We start from the raw sequence: 26,431 nt of genomic DNA, 5'->3' as shown, positions 1-26,431 counted from the left end.
CGGGATCTGGGACTGGTTGCTCCGCGGTACTGGCCGCCTCGACGTCCGCCGCCTCCTTCCCTCGGGAGGAATCATTAGACGAGATTGTCTGAACCAGGGGCGGCGCCAAAATTTGCCCCGTCTCCACCTCCATCGCCTCGGTCTCAACGGACCCGAGGGCTCTGGCCTCCGCCATCTCTACCTTGATGGCCTCGGCGTCCACCGCCCTGACGTCGGAGGTCTTGGGGGCTCCGGCCTCGCCCTCAGTGGCCTCGGCAATGGCAGACGCCCCAGCCTCCTTCGCGGCCGCCTCGGCCCCCTGTTCCTGGGCAGCCTCCTCCTCCACTCGCTCCGCGGCCGCCTCGGCCCCCTGTTCCTGGGCAGCCGCCTCCTCCGAAACGGCCTCACCCGACGCCGCGCCGCGTCGCACGCCTGCCTGCGCCTCCGCTGCCTGATGGGCGGAAGAGCCAACGTTCACCTTGAGCGCCTTACGGGGCGCCAAGGGAGGGTCTCCCACCAGAAGCGTCTGGCTGCAAGAAAAGACACTCCCAAGGTCAGCATGCAACCAAGGGGCAAACAAGAAGCGGACTCCGCCAGGAAAGACGCTTACCGCGAACGGGGACGCAACCGCTTCGACACCGTCCGCCTCCTCTGCAACGGCGGCGGTGGTGGCAGCAGCGCGGCCTCGGCGTCCACCAGCGCCAGCTAGTCCCCGTCGGACCCCGGCGCCTCCTCGACCCTTCGCGGGGATAATGGGGTCGCCCCCACCGTCACCCGCTCAACCTCCACCGTCGAACCCATCGGGCCGACGACACGCTCCTCCGACACCCGCGCCTCGGGTGTGCCGGCCTCGGCGCCGGGACGGGCCACCACTGGCCCCGGGACACCTCCTCCTCCTCCTAGGGGCGTCAGGCTCCTTGCCGGCGCCCCGGGAACCATCTCCCTGATGTCGGGGAGGTGTTCCAGGCAGGCCGTCCCCACCTCGCGCCCGCCGCCGTCGCTCGAAGAATCCGACACCGACGACGAGGGAGACGGCTCCAAAGGGAGACCGTCGAGCCTCTGGCGCCGGCGACGGGCGTCCAGCTTTTCGCGCGCGAGGATCTTCTTCGTGCGCTTCGCCTCCTGGGCATCTTTCTTCTTCTTCTCCTCCTCGGCACACGCCCTGTTCACTGATCGCCGCCGGGCGTCCTCAGGAACGGGCGGCGGGGAGCCTCGCACGTCTCTTATCCCCTGTGAGAACGACGAAGTAAGACAACAGACCAAAAAGGCGAAAAACAAGAAGGACGCGAAAGCCTCGACAACATCCAACTTACCAGCGAGACATACCCCCGCGACGGGCGCATCGGGAACGGCGTCAAGTCATCGAGCCTCGGCTTCCCGTCTACCACCTCCCTCACCCGACGCAGGGTCTCGTCGTCGGTAAGGGCGAAGGCGGACATCTTGATACCGGCGACCGGGTCGCTCGGCGTCATCTCGAACAGCCGCCGCCGCCGGGCCATTAGCGGCAACACCCTCCGGCGGTGAAAGGCCGCCACGACCACGGCCGCCGAAAGGCCGCAGTCACGCAGCTTCCCCAAGGCCCTCAAGAGCGGTTCCAGCCTAGGCTGGTCGACCTTGATGACGCCGTACCCCCATTTCTCCGGTTGACTCTCTACAACCCGCCCGGTATAAGGGGGAAGTCCTCCGCCGTCGTTGCGGAGGTAGAACCAGCCGTCATACCAACGACGATTGGACGTTGACAGCTGGGCCGGGATGTAGAGGGACTGCCGGTCTTGGCGCACGTGGAGGGTGCAGCCGCCGGCCCTCTGCGCCTTCCGAGCCCCCCTCGTTCCCCCCGGCTTGGAGGTGAACGTCGCTCGGAACAAATGGAGCCACAACTCCTAGTGGGGAGCGATCCCCAGATACCCCTCACAGACGGCGACGAAGATGGCCGCCTGCGCGATGGAGTTGGGGCTGAAATTGTGCAGCTCCACGCCATAATAGTGCGGGAGTGCCCGCATGAAGCTATCCGCCGGCGACCCGAAGCCTCGCTCGTGGAAGACGACGAAGCTCACCACGTAACCGTCGCGCAGCCTCGGCTCCGACTCGTCCCCCGGAGCAATCCACTCCGGCTCGTCGGGGTCGGTGATCGGGCGAAGAAGACCGGCCTCCACGAGCGACTGCAGCTTCTCCTCGGTGACGTCGGACCGCTCCCAGGGATCCGCCGGGAGGATGACGGGACCACCAGCCATTGCGCGGCGGAGGACGCTGCTACAGCGGTAATCTCTCTCCCTCTCTCTTTCGATCTCTCGCCCTCGCACTTCTCTTCCCCGGCGCTCTATGCTCTCAGCGACGGCACGGAGGCAGCAAAAGCGAACGCGGAAAAGGTAAGGAGGGAGAGGGCGAGGCTGTTTGCGTATTTATGCAGGGACGAATCGAAACCGCCGGGCGACGAAATCGGGGAAGTTTCCCCCAGAAAATCCAGCGCGGTTATCCAGATCCGGTCTTACCGCCCACTCCCTCCTCATTAATTGCGCGTGCAGCTACGTCCCGTCGACTGACGCCACGTCGCGCCCAACCGCAGCAGCAGCAGGCGCCGTTTCACCTCCCCGAAAAAGCTGCCTCAAAAGGCGCGCCTGCCGTTGCTAACCGCAGGGAGAGAGGTAACCCCCACCCTATTCCTTTCAGGCAAAGGAACCGGGCACCGAGCCCGTTACGGTCCAGGGGTTCGAAGGCTGGGCCCTCAGGGGTTTCGACAGCCGCCCCAGGACAACAGAGTCAGGGGCGACTACGGGCGAGCCTATGCGAGGCCGAGGCCCAAGCAAGCGAGACGCTTGGGATGCCCTGTGTCGTGTCCGAGACCGGCAGGGAAGTCTCCGAATGGGATCCCACCGTAGGGAGGCACCGAGCCACCAAGGCCCAGCGAACGGCCTCGGCACCCACTAGAGAAACCCTCCGGTACTCTTGGAGCGCGTCTCCGGACCGCTAGCCGACCCCCAGCGAACGGGGTACGGGCCTCCACTCGGACTTACCCGATAACAGCTCACCGGAAATGCCGTCGCTCGCGCCCACCAAGGGTAGCGTGGCATCTTCCACCCCTCCTTCCGAGCGAAAAGGAAGCGCGAGGGTCGAACAAAAAGTCAGGAGAATCCCTGACGGCCCTCTCGCTCCGCGCAGAGGCTAAGGGACTCTTCCTGCGAAACGTTGCCGAGTCCCAGCGACTTGGGCTCGCACACGAGGGGACTCGGCAATACAAACCCTCCTTCCGAGCGAAAAGGAAGCGCGAGGGTCGAACAAAAAGTCAGGAGAATCCCTGACGGCCCTCTTGCCCCGTGCAGAGGCTAAGGGACTCTTCCTGCGACACATTGCCGAATCCCAGCGACTTGGGCTCGCACACGAGGGGGCTCGGCAATACAAACCCTCCTTCCGAGCGAAAAGGAAGCGCGAGGGTCGTTCAAAAAGCCGGAAGAACTCCTGACGGCCCTCTTGCTCCATGCAGAGGCTAGGGAGCTCCTTCTGCAAAAAGACGCCGAGACCCCGCGACCTAGGCTCGCACCCGAGGGGGGCTCGGCAGTCAGACCCTCACACGCGAGGGGCGAACCAAAAGCCAGGGGACCTCTGACCGCTCTCTCGCTTTGCGCGAGAGACTCGGGGGCCCTCCTGCAACTTTGCCGAGACCCAGCAGCTCAGGCTCGCACACGAGTGGGCTCGGCAAATAGCCCCCCCCCCGTCCGAGCGAAAAGGACGGGCGGGGGACGGGCAAAAAGGACGGGAGGACCCCTGACCGCCCTCTCGCTCCGTGCGGAGGCTCGGGGGCTCTTCCTGCACCCGAGATAAAGACAAGCGACCCAAGCCTGTTACGGTCCAGGGGTTCGAAGGCTGGGCCCCCGGGGGTTTCGACAGCCGCCCCAGGGCAAAAGAGTCAGGGACGACTACGGGCAAGCCTGTATGAGCGCGCCCTGTATCGTGTCCGAGACCGGCAGGGAGGTCTCCGAATGGGATCCCACCATAGGGAGGCACCGAGCCACCGAGGCCCAGCGAACGGCCTTGGCACCCACTAGAGAAACCCTCCGGTACTCTTGGAGTGCGTCTCCGGATCGCTAGCCGACCCCCAGCGAACGAGGTACGGGCCTCCACTCGGACTTACCCGATAACAGCTCACCGGAAGTGCCATCGCTCGCGCCCACCGAGGGTAGCGTGGCACATTCCACCCCTCCTTCCGAGCGAAAAGAAAGCGCGAGGATCGAATAAAAAGTCAGGAGAATCCCTGACGGCCCTCTTGCTCCGCACAGAGGCTAAGGGACTCTTCCTGCGACACTTTGCCGAGACCCAGCGGCTCAGACTCGCACACGAGGGGTCTCGGCAAAACAAACCCTCCTTCCGAGCGAAAAGGAAGCGCGAGGGTCGTTCAAAAAGCCGGAAGAACTCCTGACGGTCCTCTCGCTCCGTACGGAGGCTAGGGAGCTCCTTCTGCAAAAGACGCCAAGACCCCGCGACCTATGTTCGCACCCGAGGGGGCCTCGGCCGACAGACCCTCACGCGCGAGGGGCGAACCAAAAGCCAGGGGGACCTCTGACCGCTCTCTCCCTCCGCACGAGAGACTCGGGGGCTCCTCCTGCGAACTTTGCCGAGACCCAGCGACTTGGGCTCGCACACGAGGGGGCTCGGCAATACAAACCCTCCTTCCGAACGAAAAGGAAGCGCGAGGGTCGTACAAAAAGCCAGGTGAACCCCTGACGGCCCTCTCGCTCCAGGCGGAGGCTAAGGGGCTCTTCCCGCAGCATCGTCGAGGCCCTGCGATCCGAACTCGCACCCACGGGCCCGGCAAACACAATGTAACTCCCCACTCGAAAGAGAAAAAAGCCCCTGGAGAAGTGAAATCACTCCTCTAGGGCCTCGGGGGCTACACCCGGCGGGTGCGCTCGCGCGCACCCACCGAAACCTCGAAAACAAAACACCATCCCGACAGGAACTATCAAGAGCCAATTCTCGTCAGAACCTCAGGGGGAGTGCCTCCACTCCCCCTAAGGCTCGGGGGCTACTGTCGGATACCGTGAGAAGGGGTACCCTAAGCAAGATCCAAAAAACGACTGCTTAGACTTCGTAAAGATCGAAACCAGCCAAACGCTGCTGGCCTCGGCCGATCCTCTGACTCGCCCGAGGCCCCATCGCCGCGGGCCTCGGCCGATTCTCCGACTCGCCCGAGGCCCCATCGCCGCGGGCCTCGGCCGATTCTCCGCCAAAGGCCTCGGCCGGGCCACCGACCCTCTGTCTCGCGCAAGGCGGGCTCGGCAGCACTCCGCTACCTCCTCCTTCTCCCGTCCCTCTGGCAAAACGTCGTGTCACGTCAACTCAGCCAACTGCTGCCCCTGACAACAGCCGCACGCCCGGCACAGTACAGCAGAATGGCCGATGGGACAGGAGGCAGGACTGGGCAGGGGTTACCCGCCACTGTACTAACCACCGTGACGCCCATGCCTCACTATGCTGCCAACTCCTGCACCAAGGACAATGCAGCGTGGGGAGCCACATCTGGGCTACTGTAGCCTCGGAATCAGTACCCAAGGCCAATAACTCCCCCCAAGGCCTCGACAGTTTGCTTCACGGGCTCGGCAGCCTGAGGGTCCATGACCACCGAGCCCCCCACGATGGCTCGGCCTCGGCATCTGCAGAGCCGCTGCCCCCTACGACGTCATTACACGGCAACCCGCACGTCGCCCGCCATGTCCTGCATCAAGCCGTACTGGAGCCCCACGACGCACAAGACCGAGTACGACCAGCATGTCACTTCCGCACGTCCCATCGAGGCACTCAACCACTCCGACAAATCACACGACGGCGCAGTGCAGCGACGTGGCAGACCAGACGTCCGTCACGTCAGCACCCTGCCATCCACGACGGGACTGTGCAAGGGTTACCGACTACTGTGCTGCCTAAACTCCTGCACCAAGGACGGACACGACGTGGGGAGTCAGAACCGGGTTCCTGTGACCTCGGGACCAGCGAACCGACCGCTCCGCCCCGCTCGAGACCCCCGATGAGCCTCGGACGAACTAACCGAGTTCCGCCTCGCCCGAGACTCCCGGTAGGGCCTCGGGCGAACTGGCCATGCTCCGCCTCGCCCGAGGCTGGGCTCGTCCCGCAATCTCGTCACCTCCGCCTCAAAAGTCACTCTGGCAGGCTATCGCATCCAATTAATGCACCCAGCTGCCCTCACTACGTAAGCCACGATCGGCAGTATGCCTCGACAGGACAACGGTCAAAATCGCCTTTTTACCATCCCTTACTGACGATACAGGGCACCGTATCCTGTAGACGCATGTTCGGCACTGTTCCGCCTAAATCAACTATCGACGATGGCCGCCCAGACCTCACATTGCCACCCGCTAAAGGCCTCGGCACAGCAGGCCTCAGCACAGCGGGTCTCGGCCTCAGCGCGATAGGTCTCGACACAGCCTACTACAGCAGCCACCAGGCCTCGGCACTTCACCAAGTCAACAAAAGTACAAGAGCGCAGCATGTCGTCAGCCTTGAAGACCATACCGACTAGACATCGACGGGAACTCCCACGACGCCATACTGCTTCTGGGAGCGGAATACGTCAGCAAATAGTAGCCTTCTCATGTACCTCTCGCTTCCTCCTTGTAACTATAAAAGGAGGTAGCCAGGGCCATTTCTGGGGGGGGGCGGAAAGAAAAACACACCGATAGAACCACGCACTTCCACGCTGCCTGGGAGCAACGTCCCAAGCAGTTCGCACCACCCTCGCCGAGACCTGGGGCTAGCTCCCTCTCTCACTCAGCTTGTAACCCCCTACTACGAGCACTCCGGTGCAAGGAATACAAGATCAATCTCTCAGACTGGACGTAGGGCCTCGATTGCCCGAACCAGTATAAACCTTGTGTCTCTTTGCATCACCATCCGGGATTAGGGACACGCAGTACAAATTCACTCGTTGGTTGAGGGCCCACCGGTTCCAAAACACCGACAGAACCTCCTACGTTTTTGTCATTTTTGCTGACATGGCACGCCAGGTGGGCACGCCAGCGTGGCAGTGAGCCTGAAAAGGCCTACAGAGAATGCGAAATGACCTATTTACCCTTGTTGCTTCTCTCTCTACTTGATGACGTGTGGGCCCCACACATCAGCTTTGTCTTCAACCTCCAGCCACAGATGGGTGCCAGGCACCTCCAACTTCATCTCACACCTCCAGCACCTGGATGGGAGCTAGGCACCTCCAGCTTCGTCATCCCTCCATGGCTGTCGAGCAGCCAAGGACGACGAGCAAGGCACCGCGCACGAAGTCGATGGAGTTCTTGCGACAAAGAGGGGATGGTGGCATGCAGCCACAGGTAGAAACCGAGGCTCTCCGGCGGATTGCTTCGGTTGAGGTGGAAGACGCCACAACGGCCATAGATTGGCGCTGAGATGTGGATAGACGGACGCGGCGGGTCCTTGCGGCGCCAACGTAGGAGACGGGGAGACGAGAGCTGCTGTGTATGCAGAGATCGGTGAGCTCGACCTCGGGACGGCAATGGCGGCGACGGCGGTGGTTCACAACGATGGGGCAGGGGCTGCCGACCAACGAGTAGCGGGGTGAAGTCATCATGCCACTACGAACTCGCAGAGCCCGTTGGGAGTAGCAGAGACGGCTGGATGAGGGAGATCGATGGTGACGATGGAGCTCCAATCATGGTCGTAGCTCCGTGCAAGCTCCAGTCTTCTACCCTGCCTCCGTGGAAGCTGCAAACAAGAGCAAGCGCAGGGAGCTTTTATGAGGCAGCAGCTCTATAGCAGCACGGCCTAGGTGCCAGCGCGCCGCTCCTCCTCCCTCCGCCGCCAGAGCCCGCTCGCCGTCGAGTCGCTCGGCTTCGGGTGATGGCTGGAGTTTGACGACAAAGCTGACGTGTGGGGCCTACGCATCAGCAAGTAGAGGGAGAGAAGCAACAGGGGTAAATAGATCATTTCGCATTCTCTGTAGGCCTTCTCAGGCTCACTGCCACGCTAGCGTGCCCACCTGGCGTGCCATGTCAACAAAAATGGTAAAAACGTAGGAGGTTCACTGTTTGCGATGGCAATTGTGTAGGATCACGTATAAAAGTGGCAAACGAAGGAGTGTCATCCATTAGGATGTCAAAAAGTTACAAATCCCGTAAACTAAGGTCCGGAGTTCTTACCAGTGCTGTCAGTAACATCAGCGCGTAACACGAGCCCAGGCGGAACGGAACGGCGCTCTCTCTTTCTCCTGCCACCAAGTGACGTGCAAACCAACAAAAGCAAGCAGGCTGGGAGTGCAGAGGCCACCTCTAGTAAACAACTCTGCCGTCGCGGCATTGGACACAGGACGCGCGTGCGGACAGCCGCCCTCCGAATTTTTCGTCTTCCTCCTCCCCGTCCCTTTCGCCTCGGCTAGACATCCACGGCGACCTAATACGTACATATATATGGAGCAAAAGCTCACCTCAGCTGCATACTAGCCGAGCAGTTGGTGGCCTGGCCGGAGAAGATTCTTCTTCTTCTCCAGGGTCCCCTTCTCTTTCCTTTTCCAGTGTGTAAGCCAGGGAGTGCTTCAGGCAGAGAGGGAGAGATGCAGCGGCACACGGGGCGAGACATGTGGGACGTGGAGGAGTGCCAGAGCCCGCGCATGGGCAGCGTCATCCTCGGCGTCGACGGCGGCGCCAGCAACACCGTCTGCGTCTGCATCCCCGCCGCCATGCCCTTCAACGACCCGCTCCCGGTCCTCTCCCGCACCCTCGCCGGCTGCTCCAACCACAACTCCGTCGGAGGTAACAGCATCTGGACTCAGCTCAACGATCGCAGCTCCTTGCTCTGCACAAGTTTCCTGCAGTGACAAGCAATGATCGTGATGGATAACAAACCAGTAAACGATCCTGTGGGATTTTCCTGCTGGTTAAAATAATTTTTTTTTTTTTGTAAAAGTAGTAAAAGAAGCTGTTGTTTACTTTTCTTGTTCCGATTGTTCAGAGGACAGGGCAAGGGAGACACTGGAGAGAGTGATGTCACAGGCGCTGCTCAAGGCACGCCGGCGACGATCCAATGTCTGCGCAGTCTGCTTGGCTGTAGCAGGCGTCAACCATCCGATCGATCAGCAGAGAATGCTGGATTGGCTCAGGTTAGTCTAGTATAGATATGCCCAATTTAGCAAAACATTATAGTTCAGACAGTTGTCAACTGAAACTGTAGTCTATTTTTCAGTTAAGTTCCTCTCCAACTGAGCGCAGACAAACACTCTTTTTCAGGGACATATTTCCAAGCCATGTCAAGCTGTTCGTGGAGAACGACGCGGTGGCGGCGTTGGCCAGTGGAACCATGGGCAAGCTGCACGGATGCGTGCTCATCGCAGGGACAGGGACCATAGCTTATGGGTTCACCAGTGATGGCAGGGAAGCCCGAGCAGCAGGTGCAGGGCCGGTTCTAGGTGATTGGGGCAGGTTAGTCAAAAAGGACTATGTTTTCTAATCCATGACAGTAACTTTAATACAAGATAATTGAATCAGTTAGTGGAAGCTGGTTCATACATATAGTCTATGTCAATGTGGCTGCCATTGGTGGATTTGTTTGACCGGTTTATGTGGCATCTCACATGCAGTGGATATGGGATTTCTGCCCAGGCATTGACAGCAGTGGTGAGAGCTTATGATGGCCGGGGTCCTGAAACGGTGCTTACAAACAACATGCTTGACTTCCTTGGACTGGCATCGCCAGACGAATTGATAGGGTAATCCATCTTGGCTCGCTAAACTTACTGTTTCAGCTTTACATAGAAAGACCAACCTGAAAATAGTTCGACAAACAAATCTAAACAATTCTATAGCGCAGTTTCACTAAACGAATTAAGAGATCAATCTAAACAATTCTATTTTAAGTAGAGGAGCATATTCCATAGTCTAGGATTGGTAAGTCGATAAAAACTTGTCAAGTTACGACAATCATTTTGTTACAAGGTGCAAGTGACAACTTCTACTTACCTGTTCATTGTTCTGATAACAGATGGACATATGAAGACCAATCATGGGCTCGTATCGCTGACCTTCTTCCAGTTGTGGTAGAATCAGCTGAAAGTGGTGATGAGGTCGCAAACAAGATCCTACACAATTCAGTTGGGGAACTAGCTTCCAGTGTCAAGGCTGTAGTGCAAAGGCTTGACCTTGGCGGTGAAGGTGACACAAGAATCCTCTCTGATTTTTTCCCCCTGAAATACATGTATAGTTTACATATATATCTAATAAGAGTTATCTCATTATAAAAAAATGACTTTTGGTAAAGAAAACATTGGTTATATAGAACTAAACAAGACCCTCAAAGTTGCATTTACTAGAAGGCCTCATGGAAGAATTTCTTAAGATGTTTCTACTTCACAGATGGCAAGCATCCATTTCCACTTGTTATGGTTGGTAAAGTTCTTGAGGCAAACAAAAGGTGGGACATTGGGAAAGAAGTGATCGATTGTGTTACCAAGAATTACCCAGGTGCCTATCCAATACATCCCAAGGTGAGCAGAATATAACAAATATTCTTCAGATTAGCAATCTTCAAGAACTAATTAGCTGAATAGTGGAAACAAATATCTCAGAGAAAATTTAGTTGAAATGGGGAAGCAAAAAACTGAGCTGTGTATATGCTTAAACAATATCGGATATACACAGTTTACAAACTGATACATGTTCAGATCCTACTGCAAAATTTGCCAAATTAGTATTTATGAGGTCTCTATCTGCTTGTACCCTGCAGGTGGAGCCAGCTGTTGGTGCAGCTTTATTAGCATGGAATGCTATAGCAAGCGAATTAGATGGCGATATTAGAACTGTTCAATAATGAAACATCCTACAAATTATTGTATATTATGTTTTAGTGCTGAATCATCACCTAGCCTTTTGCATTTGCAGTAACAGATTGCTTGAAAAGGTTGTAATCTTCTCGAGAAAGAAAGGTTTACAACAAGGAATTTGATTTAGTGGTAGTTTCTTTCGATAAAAATAGAATTACAGAAAGAAAATGTGTGTCAATATACGTGATTTGTTCTGGTGAAATTTGAAATAGTCATCAAATCTGTGATAGCAAGCAAAGTAACTCCACTTACCTCAGTTTCTGTCATCTGCTGCTCACGCAAACAACCAAGCAATGGCAACAGTAAGTTATAGCAAGCAGCCATGCATACATCACTCAAATGCTCAATCACTATGGAATTTCAATTTTTTTTAAAGAAACTACTAATGAAGTTTTAATCATAAATATAGATCAAGCAACTTGAGATAACTATGTATACAAAATCTGTTTCATTGCCCTAGAAAGGTTTGTGTTATGTGGCTGCTGGGATTTGAGAGGGAGAGAGCTGAGGGAGAGGCGGCGACAGGTGGCTACAATACCCACGGAGCTCCAGTAGGCGGGTACTGTTCGCGACCATAATTGTGGTGGCTGGGGCTGCGAGGGAGGCCGGAGGCCGGCCGGGGGCCTTGCCCACGGCCGAACAAGAGAGAAGGAATTTCCTTCTTAATTCTTGCTTGATTAGATTAATACATCTCATCTCCTTATATAGAGAGGTTTACTTGACCCTTAAGCAAGCGACCCTTATCTCTAATTAACCCTAACACTAGTGGGCTATACCATCAGCCCAGGCCCAATAGGCTCATGACGTACTCTAACACTACACCCCACCTGGACATGCAGCTCATCCTCGAGCTACAACCTAACGAACTTATAACGCTGACTCGACTCCTAACACCTAAAAACAAGCTTTTTTACATCTTGGCTTATTTTATTAGTCTCAATCTGAAATGGACTGGGACTCTTTATTTTTGACTCCTGAACATAAGGTGCACACCATCCGCACACCAAACCTGCATGTGTACAGCCTCCTGGATCCCATGGATACCATCTAGACGAAAGGAGTGCATGTGTATGGCCACCTGGAAGTGGTCGCAACAGCGACCAGCGGAGGCGCCCTCGCGGCGGCCAGTGGCAGAATGCGACAGCGCTACGCGGTGCGCTCTCGCTGGTGACCCCACGCCTTCTCCCCGCCAGACGGCTGCTGGTCTGCACCGCACAGAGAAGAGCGGAGGGCTTTCGATGGAGAACGAGGTGGAGGGATGCGGCTCCCCAGCCGCCGACCGCAGGGAAAATAGCATGCCCGCCGCCCATGGGGGAAACCGCATGCCCGAGATCCCCGACGCAGCGGACAAGATCGAGGTCCTCCGCGCAGCGAAGCGCGACGTGGAGGAGCTGCGAAGGGGTGCAGGGCTGAATCAACTGCAGATCGCGCATCTCCCGCACCCGCCGACATGCTAGGAGGCCGCGCGTAGCAGCCTGCAGCCGCACCGCAGCCAACACCTGGTGGGTAAGCATCTTACCCGCGAAGGGATCCGGCAGTGGCTCATCGGAACCTGGCATCGGGAACTCCAACTTGTAGAACTTGGGCGGCGGCGGGTCCTGTGCGGCGGCCGAGGGCGCCGCGCCCGTGCTGTCCAGCGAGGGCGACGCGACGGAGAGCGTCGGCATCAGGCTGCCGCCGTGGAATAGGGGGCCATCCACCCCGCCATAGAGGATGCCCGGAGCCGGGGCGCCGCCAGGCGCCATGACAGCCCCGGTGGTCGGGAGCGGCAGTAGGTGCGGCTGGGGACTGGGCGCCGTGTAGATGGGTTTCGACGAACCGGCGATCCAAACCGGAAGTGGTGACGGCGACGGCGGGAACTTGATCTATTGGATGGGAACGCCCTGGGACGACGGCGGCGTGGCTGGGAACGAGGTCGTCGCAGTCCCGTCGTAAGGCATCCCATATTGGTACGAGATGACCAGCGCCGTGGTCGCGGCTGAGGGATGCGGTGGCGGGGGTAGCTGCTGTTGGTGTGGCGGCGGAGGAGGTGGCAGCTGGGGATGCGGCTGGGGCGCATAGGGCCCGACGAGGAAGGCCCTGATGCCCGCCACGGCCTACCCTAATTCCAGGATTGCGTCCGTCATCTGCTCCGGGGTGAGGACGAGGGCGGACGGCGCCGAGGCAGAGGGCGCAAGCGCCCCTGAGGACGACAGAGCGCCCAATGCCGGCGCGCCTGCTGTGTGGGGCAGCAGCGCCGACGAAGACGCCGGCGGCGGTGGGTGGAAAGAACTCGGTAGAGAGCTGGACATGATCGAACCAGAGATCTCTGATACCAGATTGTTATGTGGCTGTTGGGATTTGAGAGGGAGAGAGCTGAGGGAGAGGCGGCGACGGTACCCGTGGCGCTACAGTAAAGCGGGTACTGTTCACGACCATAATTGTGGCGGCTGGGGCTGCGAGGGAGGCCGGAGGCCGGCCGGGGGCCTTGCCCACGGCCGAGCAAGAGGAAAGTGATTTCCTTCTTAATTCTTGCTTGATTAGATTAATACATCTTCTCTCCTTATATAGAGAGGTTTACTTGACTCCCAAGCAAGGCTTACTTGACCCTTAAGCAAGCGACCCTTATCTCTAATTAACCTTAACACTAGCGGGCTATACCGCCAGCCCAGGCCCAATAGGCTCATGACGTACTCTAACAGTTTGCTTCCTCGAAAATGGACAAATGTTGTACATAAGATATGTACAGGTTTACAAGACCATTAGTACAAACCAGGACTCCAAAATTTATAAGCTACTATGCTTACAATATGACTAGAGCTTGTATAACAGCTAAGTTATATCTATGTAGGCTGCCGATAAAAATGCGATCACCCTCACAAAATTTGAACTATCATAATTTGTACATTAGAAGGTGTATTCACTTCTACATTCATCATACAGGACGTGAATCCGATCATCTGCGGAGTGAGCGACAGTATAACTGCATCCATTACCAAATGATGTTTAGAAAAATGCATTGCTACAATTTAGAAATATATCACAGCTCAATGCCCTTGAAATGCATACCCTAGGTTTCAAAATTCAGTCGAATGGACTACCTCAGCTTCCTTCTGGCTGCAGATTTGCAGTGTCAATTTGGCCACGGATCAATTTCATAGCCTTGCAATGGTATGCTGTTCCTCCACCATGAAATTAATATCTCTCATGTCCCTTAAGCCACTCTAAACTAAAATCCCCAATAAGGAAATAATCAGTCATTGCACTTCATAAAAAAAAATCTGCTCTAAAGTAAACATAAAACATTCAATCAAGCATAGTGTTGAAGTCTGAGGTTGAGAGTCATATATGCACATACATTTTGTGGCATGTGCATATTCTTGATGGAGGATTCCATCAATGTGATGACAATACAATGCCACATCAGTAATTAAATATAGAGTAGCATATGGGGATTTTTAGGTAGCTTATTGGTTAAACTACTCAGACCAAACCCACCAGAAGTAGGATGCCACACCTTCATTGGTGGTTACAAGTAACTGCTTTTTGCTTTCCTCTAAGAAGAGTTATGTAGTCACAATGTGGTATGAATATGAATGAATATAACTTTTTTACATATAATTTGTAATGGATGTTTAGCAAAAGTACAGGTGCAAGGTTACGATGTGGTATGAAAATATAGGAGTTCACATCCCAATAATTTTTCATGAACATTTGGCAATATCAGAAATGCATCCAACTGGGTTGGAGCCTTGCTTCTATGAAAAATACAGCTTGAAGGTATTCATATAGTGATTGATAAGAAAGTACCAGCTCACCTTGCTGCTCCAACTTATGTTGTATCTTGTGAGTCCTCTTTTTGTCTGCTTCTTATACCTGCAACAAGCTTGCATGTCTTCAAGAAAGCATCCAATAGCTGCATGCACAGCATCAATTATGAATTATACTCTGCCCTTCTGATATGAATGAATCATCATAAGAGACCACGTACAAGCATCTCATAATGGACAGAAGAATCATATTGTGAGTTCTCAGGTATAATAGAGAAAATACAAAATAAAATACAGTTGCAAAGTTTTTGTTTTAAAAAAAAGGCACTTCACATGTAAAGAAGCACCAGTCGAATGATTAAGAACTAGGGAAGATAGGAGAAATTAAAATATTGACACTTGAGAGGATTACCACAGGATGATGCTGAAAAACAGGAGAGTAGTGCTCAAGAGTTACATATATCTTTTGAACAAGACTCAAGAGTGCATTAACCTTGTCTCCCATAATGTCGACCTAAATAAAACAGAAAAAAAAACATTTAAACAAGTTGCGATGTTAATTTGAAACAACATGTGTTCTTGTAGTCTAATAGAAGCGTAGTCCAACAACAACCGATCAGGGATAAATATCAAAGCAGAAGGGGTTCAAATCATCAGTGACTCACTTGCATGCTATCAGAATATCTAATTGACATCATCTTGCTTTTCAATTAAAATTACCATGCTGATTAAAAAGATAATGAATGAACATCCTGCCTAAACATCTATGAGAATTACTTTATAATGTGCACTTTACTACAGAAATGAAAAAGGCACATAATGGACCAAATAAATTCTATGCACCTAGCAGATTACTCAAATTGATCTGATCTGTTTCTAAAAATAAGCAGAGCTGAGAGTATTCTGTCTTTATGGTGTGAGTGGGTTCTAATGTGTACAGGTTCTAAAGCCTTTGTCTTCTTAATATAACGATATGCGGTTATCATATGTGTTCCAGAAACAAAAAGGAATATTCTATCTTACTCAAACTTGATTGTTTGCAGTCTTTAAACTCCTAAATGCAGCTATTTGACACAAGAATGAGCATGAGCCTTCGATAAGATCCTTGAATATTTGCATGCATGTCAAACAGAGAGAAATCACTTTGTGCTGGACTGTAAGAAAAAGAAGAAGAAGAAGAAGGGCTACTGTGCAAAGAAGTAAATTTGAGCAGATATGGAAAACATACCTCAGATTCAGCTTTTCGAAGCTCAGAACGTCTTGTGTCAAGCATTTGTTTATACCACAGGCCCTTCTTTGTTAGTACGATGGCCTGTTGTACCATATGGTTGCATCGATCATTCAGATTTTCAGTTCTGAATGCAACAACAATCTTTTATCAGTTTGTGCTAGCATCAAGAGTATGGATTATTCGACAACACAAAGGATTTTTACAAGCACTATTTTCCATCCAACCTAAAACACAAGCCAGGTTCTCAAAAAAGAAGTCAATAGTCATACCGAAGTCATAAAAAAAACATGCTGAAATATTTTATTTTGCATTCTGAAAGCAAAAGGAAAAGGGCGTGCAATAGTTTTCAGAGGGGGGGGGGGGGGGGGGTGCTAAATGCGCATACTTTTTCTCGTTTCCTTTTATATCTTCTGGCATTCTATGTTCAATCTCCACAAATTCTTTAGACAAATCCATAGATAGCAGGATGCAATCAAGCAGTTTTTCTTGCTCTCTTTTACCTAGGATATCACTGTGATTCAACCTTTTTGTTTCCATTTCCTTTACAGTGGTTGAGGCAATTTCTAAAATCTGATTCAGCTTGATGAGCTCTTCATACTGTATATCTGGATCAGAAATCTCACATGATCTTTGTGGCTCCATCTCAATATCACGGAGAATCATTTCCTCGCTGTCTTGCTTGATTAGCTCTAGATCTTGCTGATTATTTTGGATGGAATGCTCTTTTTCTAGCATTGACAACTTTTCCTTTAGCTTCTGATTTTCTTCATTAGATAGACACAACGCCTTGTCCTTTTCTGAGAGCGCGGCTTCAAGTGAGGACACTTTTGCACGGAAACTTTGTGCAGTATCCTCCAAGACATTCCTATCACTATCAACCAATTTTCTCATAACAGTTTGGTAAATTTCATCTCTGATAGTACTTTCAACAAAAAGATCCTCATATTCTACTTTAGTGCTGTTGACTTGTCTCAAGAGTTGTTTTTCTAATGAATATTGAAGTGACATTTTCTTGGTGGCGTCAGATATTTGGCTCGATAATTCCTGAATATCCTTTGTCTTCTCTGCAAGCAAACACCGAAGATGCTGGTTTTCACGGTATAGCGAATCAATTCTACTGTTCAATTTGCTCCTTTCATCAAGTGCATCACTGTTACTGCAGATTGTAGGTGCTTCTGCTGCCATTCCATTGGACATGATTTGGTCAAATCTTGAAATGACCTCAGGGAATTTCCTCCTTAAAGGCTCAAATTCTGCATCATACTTAAGAGCCAATGACCATTTCTCTCGTTTGAACTTGAAGAGCTCTTCTGTTTTCTCTTGCAAATCCAACTCATGCAGCCTTTTTAATTTACTGATCTCAGATCTGAAATAGTTAAGCATTTCTTGTCTAGTCATGCCCTTCAGATGTCGGAAGTCGGATCTTTCTGATATAACTTCACTGGGACTTATAGATTTCTGTGTTGCAGAATTCTGGCTTTCCCCGGAAGACAGAGAGTGATCCTGGTGTGTTCGCTTTCTGAAAAAGCTGAACTTCCATCTGTCGCTCCAGTTACCCAAACTTTCATGCCTACAGAGGGAAATTTGTGGTTCCTCTTCAGAAGGTAACAGAATATTAGAAATAGCAATCAGCTCTTCACGTATAGAAGCACACTGCGCCACAGTTTCCTGCCAGTTTTTTCTTAGACTGTTCACTGTGGAACTTTGCTCGTACAGTTTCCTCTCTACTTCATCCTGAAAACCTCTAACACAGTCTCCAATAATAATGCCGGTAACTTCTAACTGTAACTCATGCTCCCACTGAAGATCATGGATTGAAGAATTGACCACTGTGAGCATCTCTCTAATTTGTCGGAACACCACAACCAGCAGCAACTTCAAGCTGTTGAACCCATCATCTATCTCAGCTAGCTTCCCAACATGGCATACTGTACAGCATGAACCATCTGCATCAGATTTGTGAGCCAAGTTATAGTTTTTGAAGACCCTTATATCCTCGGAGAGCTTATTAAGCTGGTGATCAACTTCCAATTTCATCAAATCTAAGTATTCTGTGTAAGTAACTTCTACATTTGCATCCAGAAGGTGTTGATGTAACCTTGAAACTACAGTTGCAAATTCTTCGAAGTTGTTTGCGACATCAGAGCAGCAATTGTGGGACAACAAGCCTGACGATGGCACAACTGCATCCTTGAACTCGCTAAAAGGCCCGTTGAACAAGGACAGGCCACTCTGAGCAGTACACCAGGATTGGTCAATGGTGGCTGGTCTAGTCAATCTACCAAGAAAGGGGTCCATTCTTTCATCCACCACCTGCAACATTCATTTTTTAATATTTGTCAGTCGATAGTAAACTTAGAACGCCAACTACAATATGAATGTACGAACTGAGGCAAATAAATTTGATGCCTCTCATGGAAACAAGATATACTTAATTTCATAGGAAATGAGATTAGTAACTTAACCATGCAAGTTTCTCTCTTGGAAAAAAAAATAGTTCCTGATAGTAGATACCCAGTAGATCTGAAAGAGGTGGTTTGCTACTAGCATTGCATATGGAAACAATTGATCTATGTGAAAGTAAGGCGCACACGATAACTAATTGTGGATCAAGTCATAAAGTCAAATGGGCTTAGAAAAATGTCGATGATGGAATGATGCCTCGACTAGACCTTAACAACATGCAGGAGTCAACTAGGCATGTTACCATTATTCTGTACCTTTTTTTGCTGACATGTTATAAGGTACCTAACCGAAGAAAAAACAGAACACTCCATTATGATCCATGCTTCAGCGTGACACCCGAAAATGTACAACCTGATGTTGAATGTTTAAGCGATGTTGAATTATAGTTGATATGCAACAGATGTAATACTTATGTGACATACTATCTGTAACATTTCTCCAGAATTAGCGTAATAACTAGCAAGTAGCAACTGAAATGCATCACTGTTCTCAAATTCACTAACCGGTAGCGTTTGTCATAAGTCTATCAAATACCAAATCCTTTACCATCCAGGAGAGCTAACGCAGAGTAGAGGAACTCTGGTAACGGATGCGAAGTAATAGCCAACAGGACAACTGCAGGACGGGAACGCTCGAACAGAACACCAGTACCATAGACAATTATTCCATTCCTCTCTCACTCAGCCACGGCCACAACCAGCGACGGTAAAAAACGTGCCAAAGTAACCAACAGCAGTGAAGTACTGGACACTACAAGCTGAGCAGAGCAGAGCAATTCACACCGGGTGCTGCTCTTCTCCGTCCCAAAACCCCCACGCCCTCCCGCACCAAAAGCAGAGCACGCACTGAAGCGATGAAGATTCCGCCGTCCACCTCGATCCTCCAGAAGGGCAAAACCCTAGCGAAAACGCCCGCGAAGCGTCTCAAACTACAGCCACGGAGCACGACAGCATCGACCATCCCCGCTCCGAACCGCGGCAGCTAATTCGAGCAGCCCAAACCAAACCCCAACAAACCACCACGAAATTCCGAACGCACAAGCATGGCGGCACGGAGCGACTTACAGGCTGGATCCGCGCCATTGGCAGGAGTCGGAGAGGCCGCTTCAGCGCCCCGTCGGCGCCGTCGCGGATGGGGTTCAGCTGCTCCCCGCCCTACTCTTGCTCCTCGTACAGCGCGTGCCGGGTTGGTTGGGGATAACGGCGGCAGTAGAAGAGGAAGGGTGGGGTGGTGGTGGTGAATCGGAGCCCTGGCAGTAACGAATTGGCTTGGATTTGACCTGTGATCGCGACGAGGAAGACGACGACGCGGCCGCTCCGCTGCGCTCACTTGCGGACAAACGAACAGAGAGGAGAAGCGGAGAACGAGTCACCTCAGCACGCCTGGAGGAGGAGGGTAAAACGGGCATCGGGCCGGGCGCGGAGCAACGGCGGGATGGGGGCGGCCCCGCCACGTAGGCGGCGCGGAGAGCGCGGAGGCGTGCCGGAGCGGTCGCTGTACGTGGGCCCGTTAGAGGATGGGCCCGTGCGGCGGTGGGGGTTGTTGGGACGATGGGACGTGCGGTAATGAGGGATGGGGCACGTGGGGCCCGGGCGTCGGCGGTGGTGGGAGCCCGTGGGGTGCTGAGCTGGATGGGTCAGCCTCTGTGGGATATGTACGGGAACGCGGGCTACTCAAGATGCGTGCGCGATTTGAGGGTGGCCGTTGGATCGGTCCTCGGGGCGTGGTCTCGTGAGGTGGGGATGCCGAGTGGACAGCTGGTTCGCGTTGCTTCCAATTATTCCATGTCCATGGCTTTTGCCATTAGCATTTTGTGAATCACAATTCTATTTGGGCTGTAGCTGCTGTTGTAGGGCCTGATCGCTTTAACTTATCAGTCGGCTTATCAGCTACTGTATTTTTCTCTCATAACAAAATAGCTTTAGCCGGCTTATCAGCGGGCTTTATCACGGCATGTAGTCGCAGCCGAACAGCCCTATTATATGCACTTTTAATTAAAGAAATAAAAATCATTTTCAGAACCTTTTTTTTCTATTTTTAAAGAGCTCCAATTTTCATCAGGCGAAGCAACGCAGCACTGGCCCCATGTAGCACTGCGTGTCAAGCAACCATTGTTGCAGAATGGCAGCATGTTTAATTTAATTTTGAGAGGTCGTCGCCATGCGGTTCACGTAATTGTTTCAGATAAGACACTGGACTTGGATCTGATTTGTTTTCGCTAGTATTTTAGTGGCAGCAGATCTAGATATCTTGGCACTCGGCATGTTCACATCGGCAGGATTGACCGTCGAGGCAGCAGAGCAGGTGCGACAGACAGGAACCATGTGGCTTCTTTCATTGCGCAAATAAAGCTTGGGCAAATAATGTACGCGCGTTTATCATCAAGCGAGAGGTTAAAAGGCCTTCACTCAGTCACCAAGAACTCTTAGGCTAAATCAACTACCCTAGTTCCTTGGTGAAATAGACGGGACACAGCATTTGAAGCATGATAACAACGGGTGTCCGTGTCACGTTCTGATGTAGTATTATCACTCCAGCGGTGATGTGATGTGTTCACAAGATCTGCACCAAGCAGCCTGAAAATTTAGGGCGCCTGTATATATTTACTTCCAGAAAGTAGAAACACCTGAAACCTGTTGCAAGAGTGGCTACACTTGTAAACTGGACGGAGCCTTTACAGATCACGGACGGACACGTAAACTTTACAGATCATGAAGATCATGAGATGTGTACTGGAGTCAGGTGAACAGAAGCTCTTATTTTTGTCACGTCTCCTGTGTCCTGTGCCTGCATACAAGGTTCAGTTGCATGTCCAGAAGGACAGCGGAAAAGGTGATGAAAAGGCAGCGAGTCACACTGAAACCGAACGCTTCTCTTTTTACCCGAAAACCGCTGCAGATGATTTGGAGCGGAGGGTGGACCGTGGACCAGACAAGCATCAAGCAACCATAACTGAAGCGGCAATCATGCGGGAATGCAGGACCATAAGACTAGCATATATTAATTAATTCTTTTCCCAGCAGAATAAAGGGAGAGTGGAGATGATAGCCTCTGCTTTTCTTTGATTGGGGGGCCAAAGTTGACTGGGCTAGGATAGTACAAATGTACAATTCAATAATGCATCTCAGTTAAACAGTCAGAATATGCATCAAGCAAGGGCATGTACCCTTGAAAATAGCTTAGCAACCAGTGTGAAACGAGCAAAAATAAAAAGCTGCACTGGTAGATTAAAAACCGTGTGCTTCATTTTATTCACAATTTAGAGCAGAAGCTTATGAATTAGTCCACAATTTTACATCGCAGCCACAATCATTCAATCATATGTCCAGTTTCTCACCTCAGTCGCCGAAACAATCAAAATCCTTGGCATTTCATAACCTACTAGTAAACCTCCACGTGCCACTGCTTGTTCTTTTTCAGCTGTGACAGCTTCTGGTCCCAACTCTCACCTCTTTGCCCAGCCACCCTCTTGAGCGTGTCCTGGATCCCTGGCATCATCCCCTTCAAACCGCAGAAGTAGATGTGCGCACCACCATCTAGCAGCTTGAAGATTTCATCGCTGTACTCCTCAATCTTGTCCTGCACGTACATCTTGCCACCATTCTTGTTCTTCTGCTCCCTGCTTAGTGCTTTGTCATACCTGCAATCTCATCAACACTTGGTTCAGCTCAACAATATCTGCTATGCTTTACTTCACCTAGGCATTGCATTATAAGTGGCCACCATGGTCAAGAGAACAAAGCACTAGACTAGCTTCCTCAGCTATATCGCTATGATTGAATGGAAAAACATGTTAAAGCATTATTAATTCTCAAAACCTGAAATTGTCTGGATACTGCTGAAGGTAGTTTGTGAACTCTTCATCATAGAGAAGGCTGTCAGAGTTAGCCACGCCTAGGAAGAGCCAGGCCAGACCACTGAATTTGAAAGTTGGGACATCTTCCATGAACATACGACGTAGGTAGCCACGGTAAGGAGCAACACCAGTCCCTGTGGCAATCATTATATGAGTCGCATTTGGATCATCCTCGGGAAGAAGCATTATTTTGCCTGAGGGGCCTGCCGGAAGAGAAATAGTTATGAGATGCTTGAGGAAGGGATAGCCAGCATATAACAGAAGACAAAATAAAAGATGATCAAGCCAAATATCGCCTCCACATGTGACCATATTGAACATGCTTTAACAACAAATTTTATGACTCATGCGAACAACAACAACAAAGGCCTTTAAGTAAGTCAGTTGGGGTAGGCTAGAGTTGATGAACCACCAACAAAAAAAGGAAAAGGAAAGAAAAATAAAACAAGGGTACATAAGGCATTAATAGAGGAAAAAAATTATAATCAACAATAAGAAAAAATTATAATAAAAAAGAATGGTATTAAGATAAAACCTGAACTGCAACCAACAAACAGAAATATCAAGAAGAAAACATGTCATAAAGGGGGCAAAGACATCCGTTCAGTGCATACTATTCAGTTAAGTCCTTACCATGGTAAGGACACCACATAAGATCAACCTCATTTTGAATGTCCGCTTTGGATGATAGAACAAGGTTTTTTTTTAGTTCAACCCATGTTAGTTCCTTCTGCAAATTTGAGACTTGGCTAAAAAAAACTCTGAGAATGGGAACACCAAACACAGTGCCCCTGAAACTACTGTAGTCACCACTCACCACAAATTTTACATCCTATAGGTAATCAATTAATAGCAGTCTGTCTAACTGTTGTTCTCAAGAATATACAATATCCTTTATATTATATGTGACACATACATGTCACCCACCTCAAAGCCCTCAAAGCTAGTAAACATTCAGTTTCATCATATATGATGGAGATAATGGACAACTCAGATGAGCAATGAACAACCAGACTCAGCTACCATGGCAGGACACCAGGCCAACATTTTTGTCAATCACGGATCAGATTTGCATATCTTCATAATCTCAAAATCTAAGACAGTAAATCCCAAAAACACATATGCAAAAGTTTCAAAGGGCTAAAAATGATTAGGATGTAAATGTGATGCGCAGTCAGTACGATCCATATTTTTTTAATGGAATGGAGTGAATCAGACACCAAGAAATTTGGTATTCACAAAGACCTAAACAAGCTTCTCGGCACAACTTAAAGAAAGCTGCACCAGGAGTACCAATGCAAAGGCCTCATCATAAGTACCTGTCACATTTCATCATTTTCATCTCCATTCCACATGTATGATTACTACAGCAAATTTAACCATTGGTATTTTAAACGCAGAAAAAAGGAGGAACAAGAGTTGCACCTTGATCAATGATGAAGAAATAATTGTGATGTATAATAAAATGTAAGGCCTATTGTGCAGTTAGAGGTTATTATTTAGTGTTAGAATACACATAACCATGTTTTTTACATGCCATTTGAGATCAGTTCCATACCTGTGATCTGAACTTTGTCCCCTGGTTTTGAGTCACACAGGAAGTTACTGCAGATACCTTTCTTTGAGGGGTCTTCCTCTCCAGTTTCAGGATCATAATAAACAGCACGACGAACACATAAGCTTGTTGTCTTTCCATCAAAAGAATCACCATATCTTGTAGAAGCAATTGAATAGAGCCTAACAGTATTTGGAGATCCAGGTTTTTTTGGATTCTCTCCCTGACAACAAGTTATATGTTAGTCTGTGAGAAACAACGGTATTAGATACAGTAAAAGCAGATGCAGATGCAGTAAAAGCAGATAAAAAATTGAACCGAAAATACAGATATTAGATACGGTATTAGAAACAACAGTATTAGATACAGTAAAAGCAGATGCAGATAAAAAAGAAAAAAAATGAACTGCAAATACAGCAGGGGAGGCCCCCACTATAAAGTTTTATTTAAATAAAGAGAAGCTCAACAACTGTTCGAAAAACAACAGGGAGAGAAACTGTACAAGAGAAGAAAGAAGGAAGGGGGTCCGAGGTGGACCAGAGAGCTACGACAGCCCAAGGGGGGAGAAAGCCAACAACACTAGACTAGGACTGCTAAAAGGGATAGGAAAATAATCTTTTAGAGTCTAAGAGCCTGTTAGCTAGTCTTCTCTGCACAAAAGGGTGTTAACTAGTCTTTCTGCACAAAAAGGCCTACATGTTTTTATGTCCTGCTAACAGCAACCGAGCTAGGATTGCCAGCAATTTTTGACAAGGGACTTACAAGTCATAGTTAGGTTTTAACATTGTTTGCCACACTATCAGCAGTCACAGAATTGGAAATATTGGATACACTGTACACAGACAATTTCCTAACGAGATTTAACCAATAACCATAATATCAGCAGCATATATTTGAATAATACTATCTTATTTATAGCAAAAGTGATCAATAAAGAATCATATAATAATAAAAAAAGGATACAAACTACAGATTATGAAGTGTCCAGTGCACACTTGCCAACAATGGAAAGACAAAAAGTATAAATTCATTAGGGAAAAAAAAACTATAGAAGTATTGCATTATGCTTGGCAGGACTAGGGAGGAGATGCTTACTGGAGGAATGACACCATAACTCTGTCCTTCCCAGTATGGAACATTGCCACCATGATCAATGACAATATGGCATGTTTCACCTGGAGCTTTGGGTCCTACAATCCTCTCAACTGAGACAATTGTGGCCGTGTAAGGTTCCTTTGGTTTGTATAAGTTGAGTGGTGGCTCCTTTGCATTCTCCAGCTCAACGGGTTTAACAGCAACTTTGCTTCTGCTTGCTTGTTGAACAGACATGCAGAAGACCTTGTTCAGATGTCGTGATTGCTGGGCTTTGTTTTTCCATGCTAATGTCATCCCAATGCATGGTTTGCTCCGGAAGGTCAGATTACTGTTACCCTGAATAGAACAAGTGAATCCTGTAAGCCTACTACCACACATCAGGAGCACATAAATGCAAGAACTAAATCATCACGGCCCTCTCAGGCAGGAATGTTGCAATACTACATGTGTGTCAAAATAATATACGGCCCTAAAATGTCCCAAATGATATCAACAAATAGTATGCTTCTGTGAAAGAGAATTCAGCAGGATTCGGCTAGCTCAAAACAGCAAATATCCAAACTAGCACAAACTCCTTAGCACCTAAATAAGCTACTGACCAGGGAATCTGGCTACTGACGGTATAATCAAACTAACAGTATCACTGATAAATCTGACCATCTCAAGTGAACTGCAGATGTCGATAGCAACAAAATAAGGCCATCAGCGGCACACATTTCGCTTCCAATATCATTGGTAATTAATACTTTTCACCAGAAATATAGAAGCAGAAAAAAAAAACGTCCCTCTCAATACCGTTCTACAGTGTCAAAACAGACCGAGCCACGAGATTCCCCAATGAAGGGGGGCCAAGCCCTGGCGTCAGTACGCTACGCACCTTGAGCGCGGTGCCCTTGAAGACACAGTCCGAACCGACGGGCACCGAGGCTGCGGCGGCCACCTGCACGGAACGAGAGGGAGCGAAACGTAATCAGAGTGCACGCGACTAAAGACAAGCCCGGCATCGCGCGCGCGTGGAGTGGCCGTCCGTACCTGAGATCCGAGCGCGGGGGAAGCCATGGCCGACCGACCGACCGAGCCGCGTGGGAGGAGGGGTTTGCTAGGGTTTTGATCTGCGGGAGGGAACTGAACTTTGGGGAGGCGAGCGACGGGAGGAGAGGGACGGGCTTGTTGACCGTTTGGAAAAGAGAACACTCCTGATGCTGCAGAAAGCAGGGGAAGAAGGCTCTTCAGTCCTGAGTCCTGACAGTGACAGCCGAATTTTGTGGGGCTCAACTGCTGACCACTAAAGGCTCAAGCATTGCCACTTTTGCTACTTGCATTATTATTCATTTATTCTTTAGCTTCAGTAATTTTCAGAGGGGCCTTATAGGCCGGTTTAAAAACTTTGAGCAGCTTTCATTTTGATAAATTAAGCCAGAGTTCTGTGCTGATTTATTTAAATTCGTACATTTTGAGCAAGCATTACCTACAACTAAACATCCTGTATGTTCTTTCTTCAGAGAAGACGGTGGTAAGCTGATGCTGCAAAGCAAATGTGTAGGCAGAACAATCGAAGCAAAATGTGTGTTTCAGAACAATCGAAGCAAAATGCGGTTTCGCCCTCCGCCGGTCTTCAGCATGTGCTCGGCGTCTTCAACAAGAGGAAACATGTGCAAGAGAATGGCGGCGG

General features: G+C 50.2%; 3 protein-coding genes across 9 annotated transcripts; 1 reads left to right on the top strand and 2 right to left on the bottom strand.

Moving 5' to 3' along the window:
- The first annotated feature begins 8,085 nt into the window (after window positions 1-8,085).
- LOC136541431 (uncharacterized) lies at window positions 8,086-10,987 on the top strand. Of its 2 annotated transcripts, none has more exons than XM_066533294.1 (7): window positions 8,086-8,744; window positions 8,944-9,091; window positions 9,219-9,410; window positions 9,569-9,697; window positions 9,970-10,139; window positions 10,341-10,471; window positions 10,711-10,987. In XM_066533294.1, exons 1-7 carry the CDS (start codon window positions 8,546-8,548, stop codon window positions 10,792-10,794), a joined length of 1,053 nt encoding a protein of 350 aa, XP_066389391.1. In that variant the 5' UTR covers window positions 8,086-8,545; the 3' UTR covers window positions 10,795-10,987. The 2 variants fall into 2 exon arrangements, with proteins under 2 accessions (XP_066389391.1, XP_066389390.1); XM_066533293.1 differs by having other exon boundaries at window positions 9,201-9,410.
- Window positions 10,988-13,504: 2,517 nt separating this feature from the next.
- On the bottom strand, window positions 13,505-19,643 carry LOC136541430 (WPP domain-associated protein-like). Of its 6 annotated transcripts, XM_066533287.1 has the most exons (8): window positions 18,508-18,707; window positions 16,173-18,100; window positions 15,785-15,911; window positions 14,969-15,070; window positions 14,605-14,702; window positions 13,856-14,015; window positions 13,661-13,769; window positions 13,505-13,629 (listed from the first exon to the last, which is right to left on the bottom strand). In XM_066533287.1, exons 1-5 carry the CDS (start codon window positions 18,562-18,564, stop codon window positions 14,619-14,621), a joined length of 2,298 nt encoding a protein of 765 aa, XP_066389384.1. In that variant the 5' UTR covers window positions 18,565-18,707; the 3' UTR covers window positions 13,505-13,629; window positions 13,661-13,769; window positions 13,856-14,015; window positions 14,605-14,618. The 6 variants fall into 6 exon arrangements, with proteins under 6 accessions (XP_066389384.1, XP_066389388.1, XP_066389389.1 ...); XM_066533291.1 differs by lacking the exon at window positions 18,508-18,707 and adding an exon at window positions 19,318-19,643 and having other exon boundaries at window positions 13,505-13,769; XM_066533292.1 differs by lacking the exon at window positions 18,508-18,707 and adding an exon at window positions 18,757-19,298 and having other exon boundaries at window positions 13,505-13,769.
- Window positions 19,644-21,476: 1,833 nt separating this feature from the next.
- LOC136545122 (ferredoxin--NADP reductase, embryo isozyme, chloroplastic-like) lies at window positions 21,477-25,965 on the bottom strand. Its single transcript, XM_066537156.1, has 6 exons — window positions 25,792-25,965; window positions 25,637-25,699; window positions 24,760-25,095; window positions 23,668-23,887; window positions 22,072-22,312; window positions 21,477-21,893 (listed from the first exon to the last, which is right to left on the bottom strand). The coding sequence occupies exons 1-6, from the start codon at window positions 25,816-25,818 to the stop codon at window positions 21,635-21,637; spliced, it is 1,146 nt and encodes a 381-aa protein (XP_066393253.1). The 5' UTR covers window positions 25,819-25,965; the 3' UTR covers window positions 21,477-21,634.
- Between the last annotated feature and the right edge of the window lie 466 nt (window positions 25,966-26,431).

The sequence above is a fragment of the Miscanthus floridulus genome, chromosome 3, assembly GCF_019320115.1.
Source record: "Miscanthus floridulus cultivar M001 chromosome 3, ASM1932011v1, whole genome shotgun sequence".
Classification (NCBI taxonomy): Eukaryota; Viridiplantae; Streptophyta; class Magnoliopsida; order Poales; family Poaceae; genus Miscanthus; species Miscanthus floridulus.
This window is presented reverse-complemented; position numbering and strand designations above follow the sequence as displayed.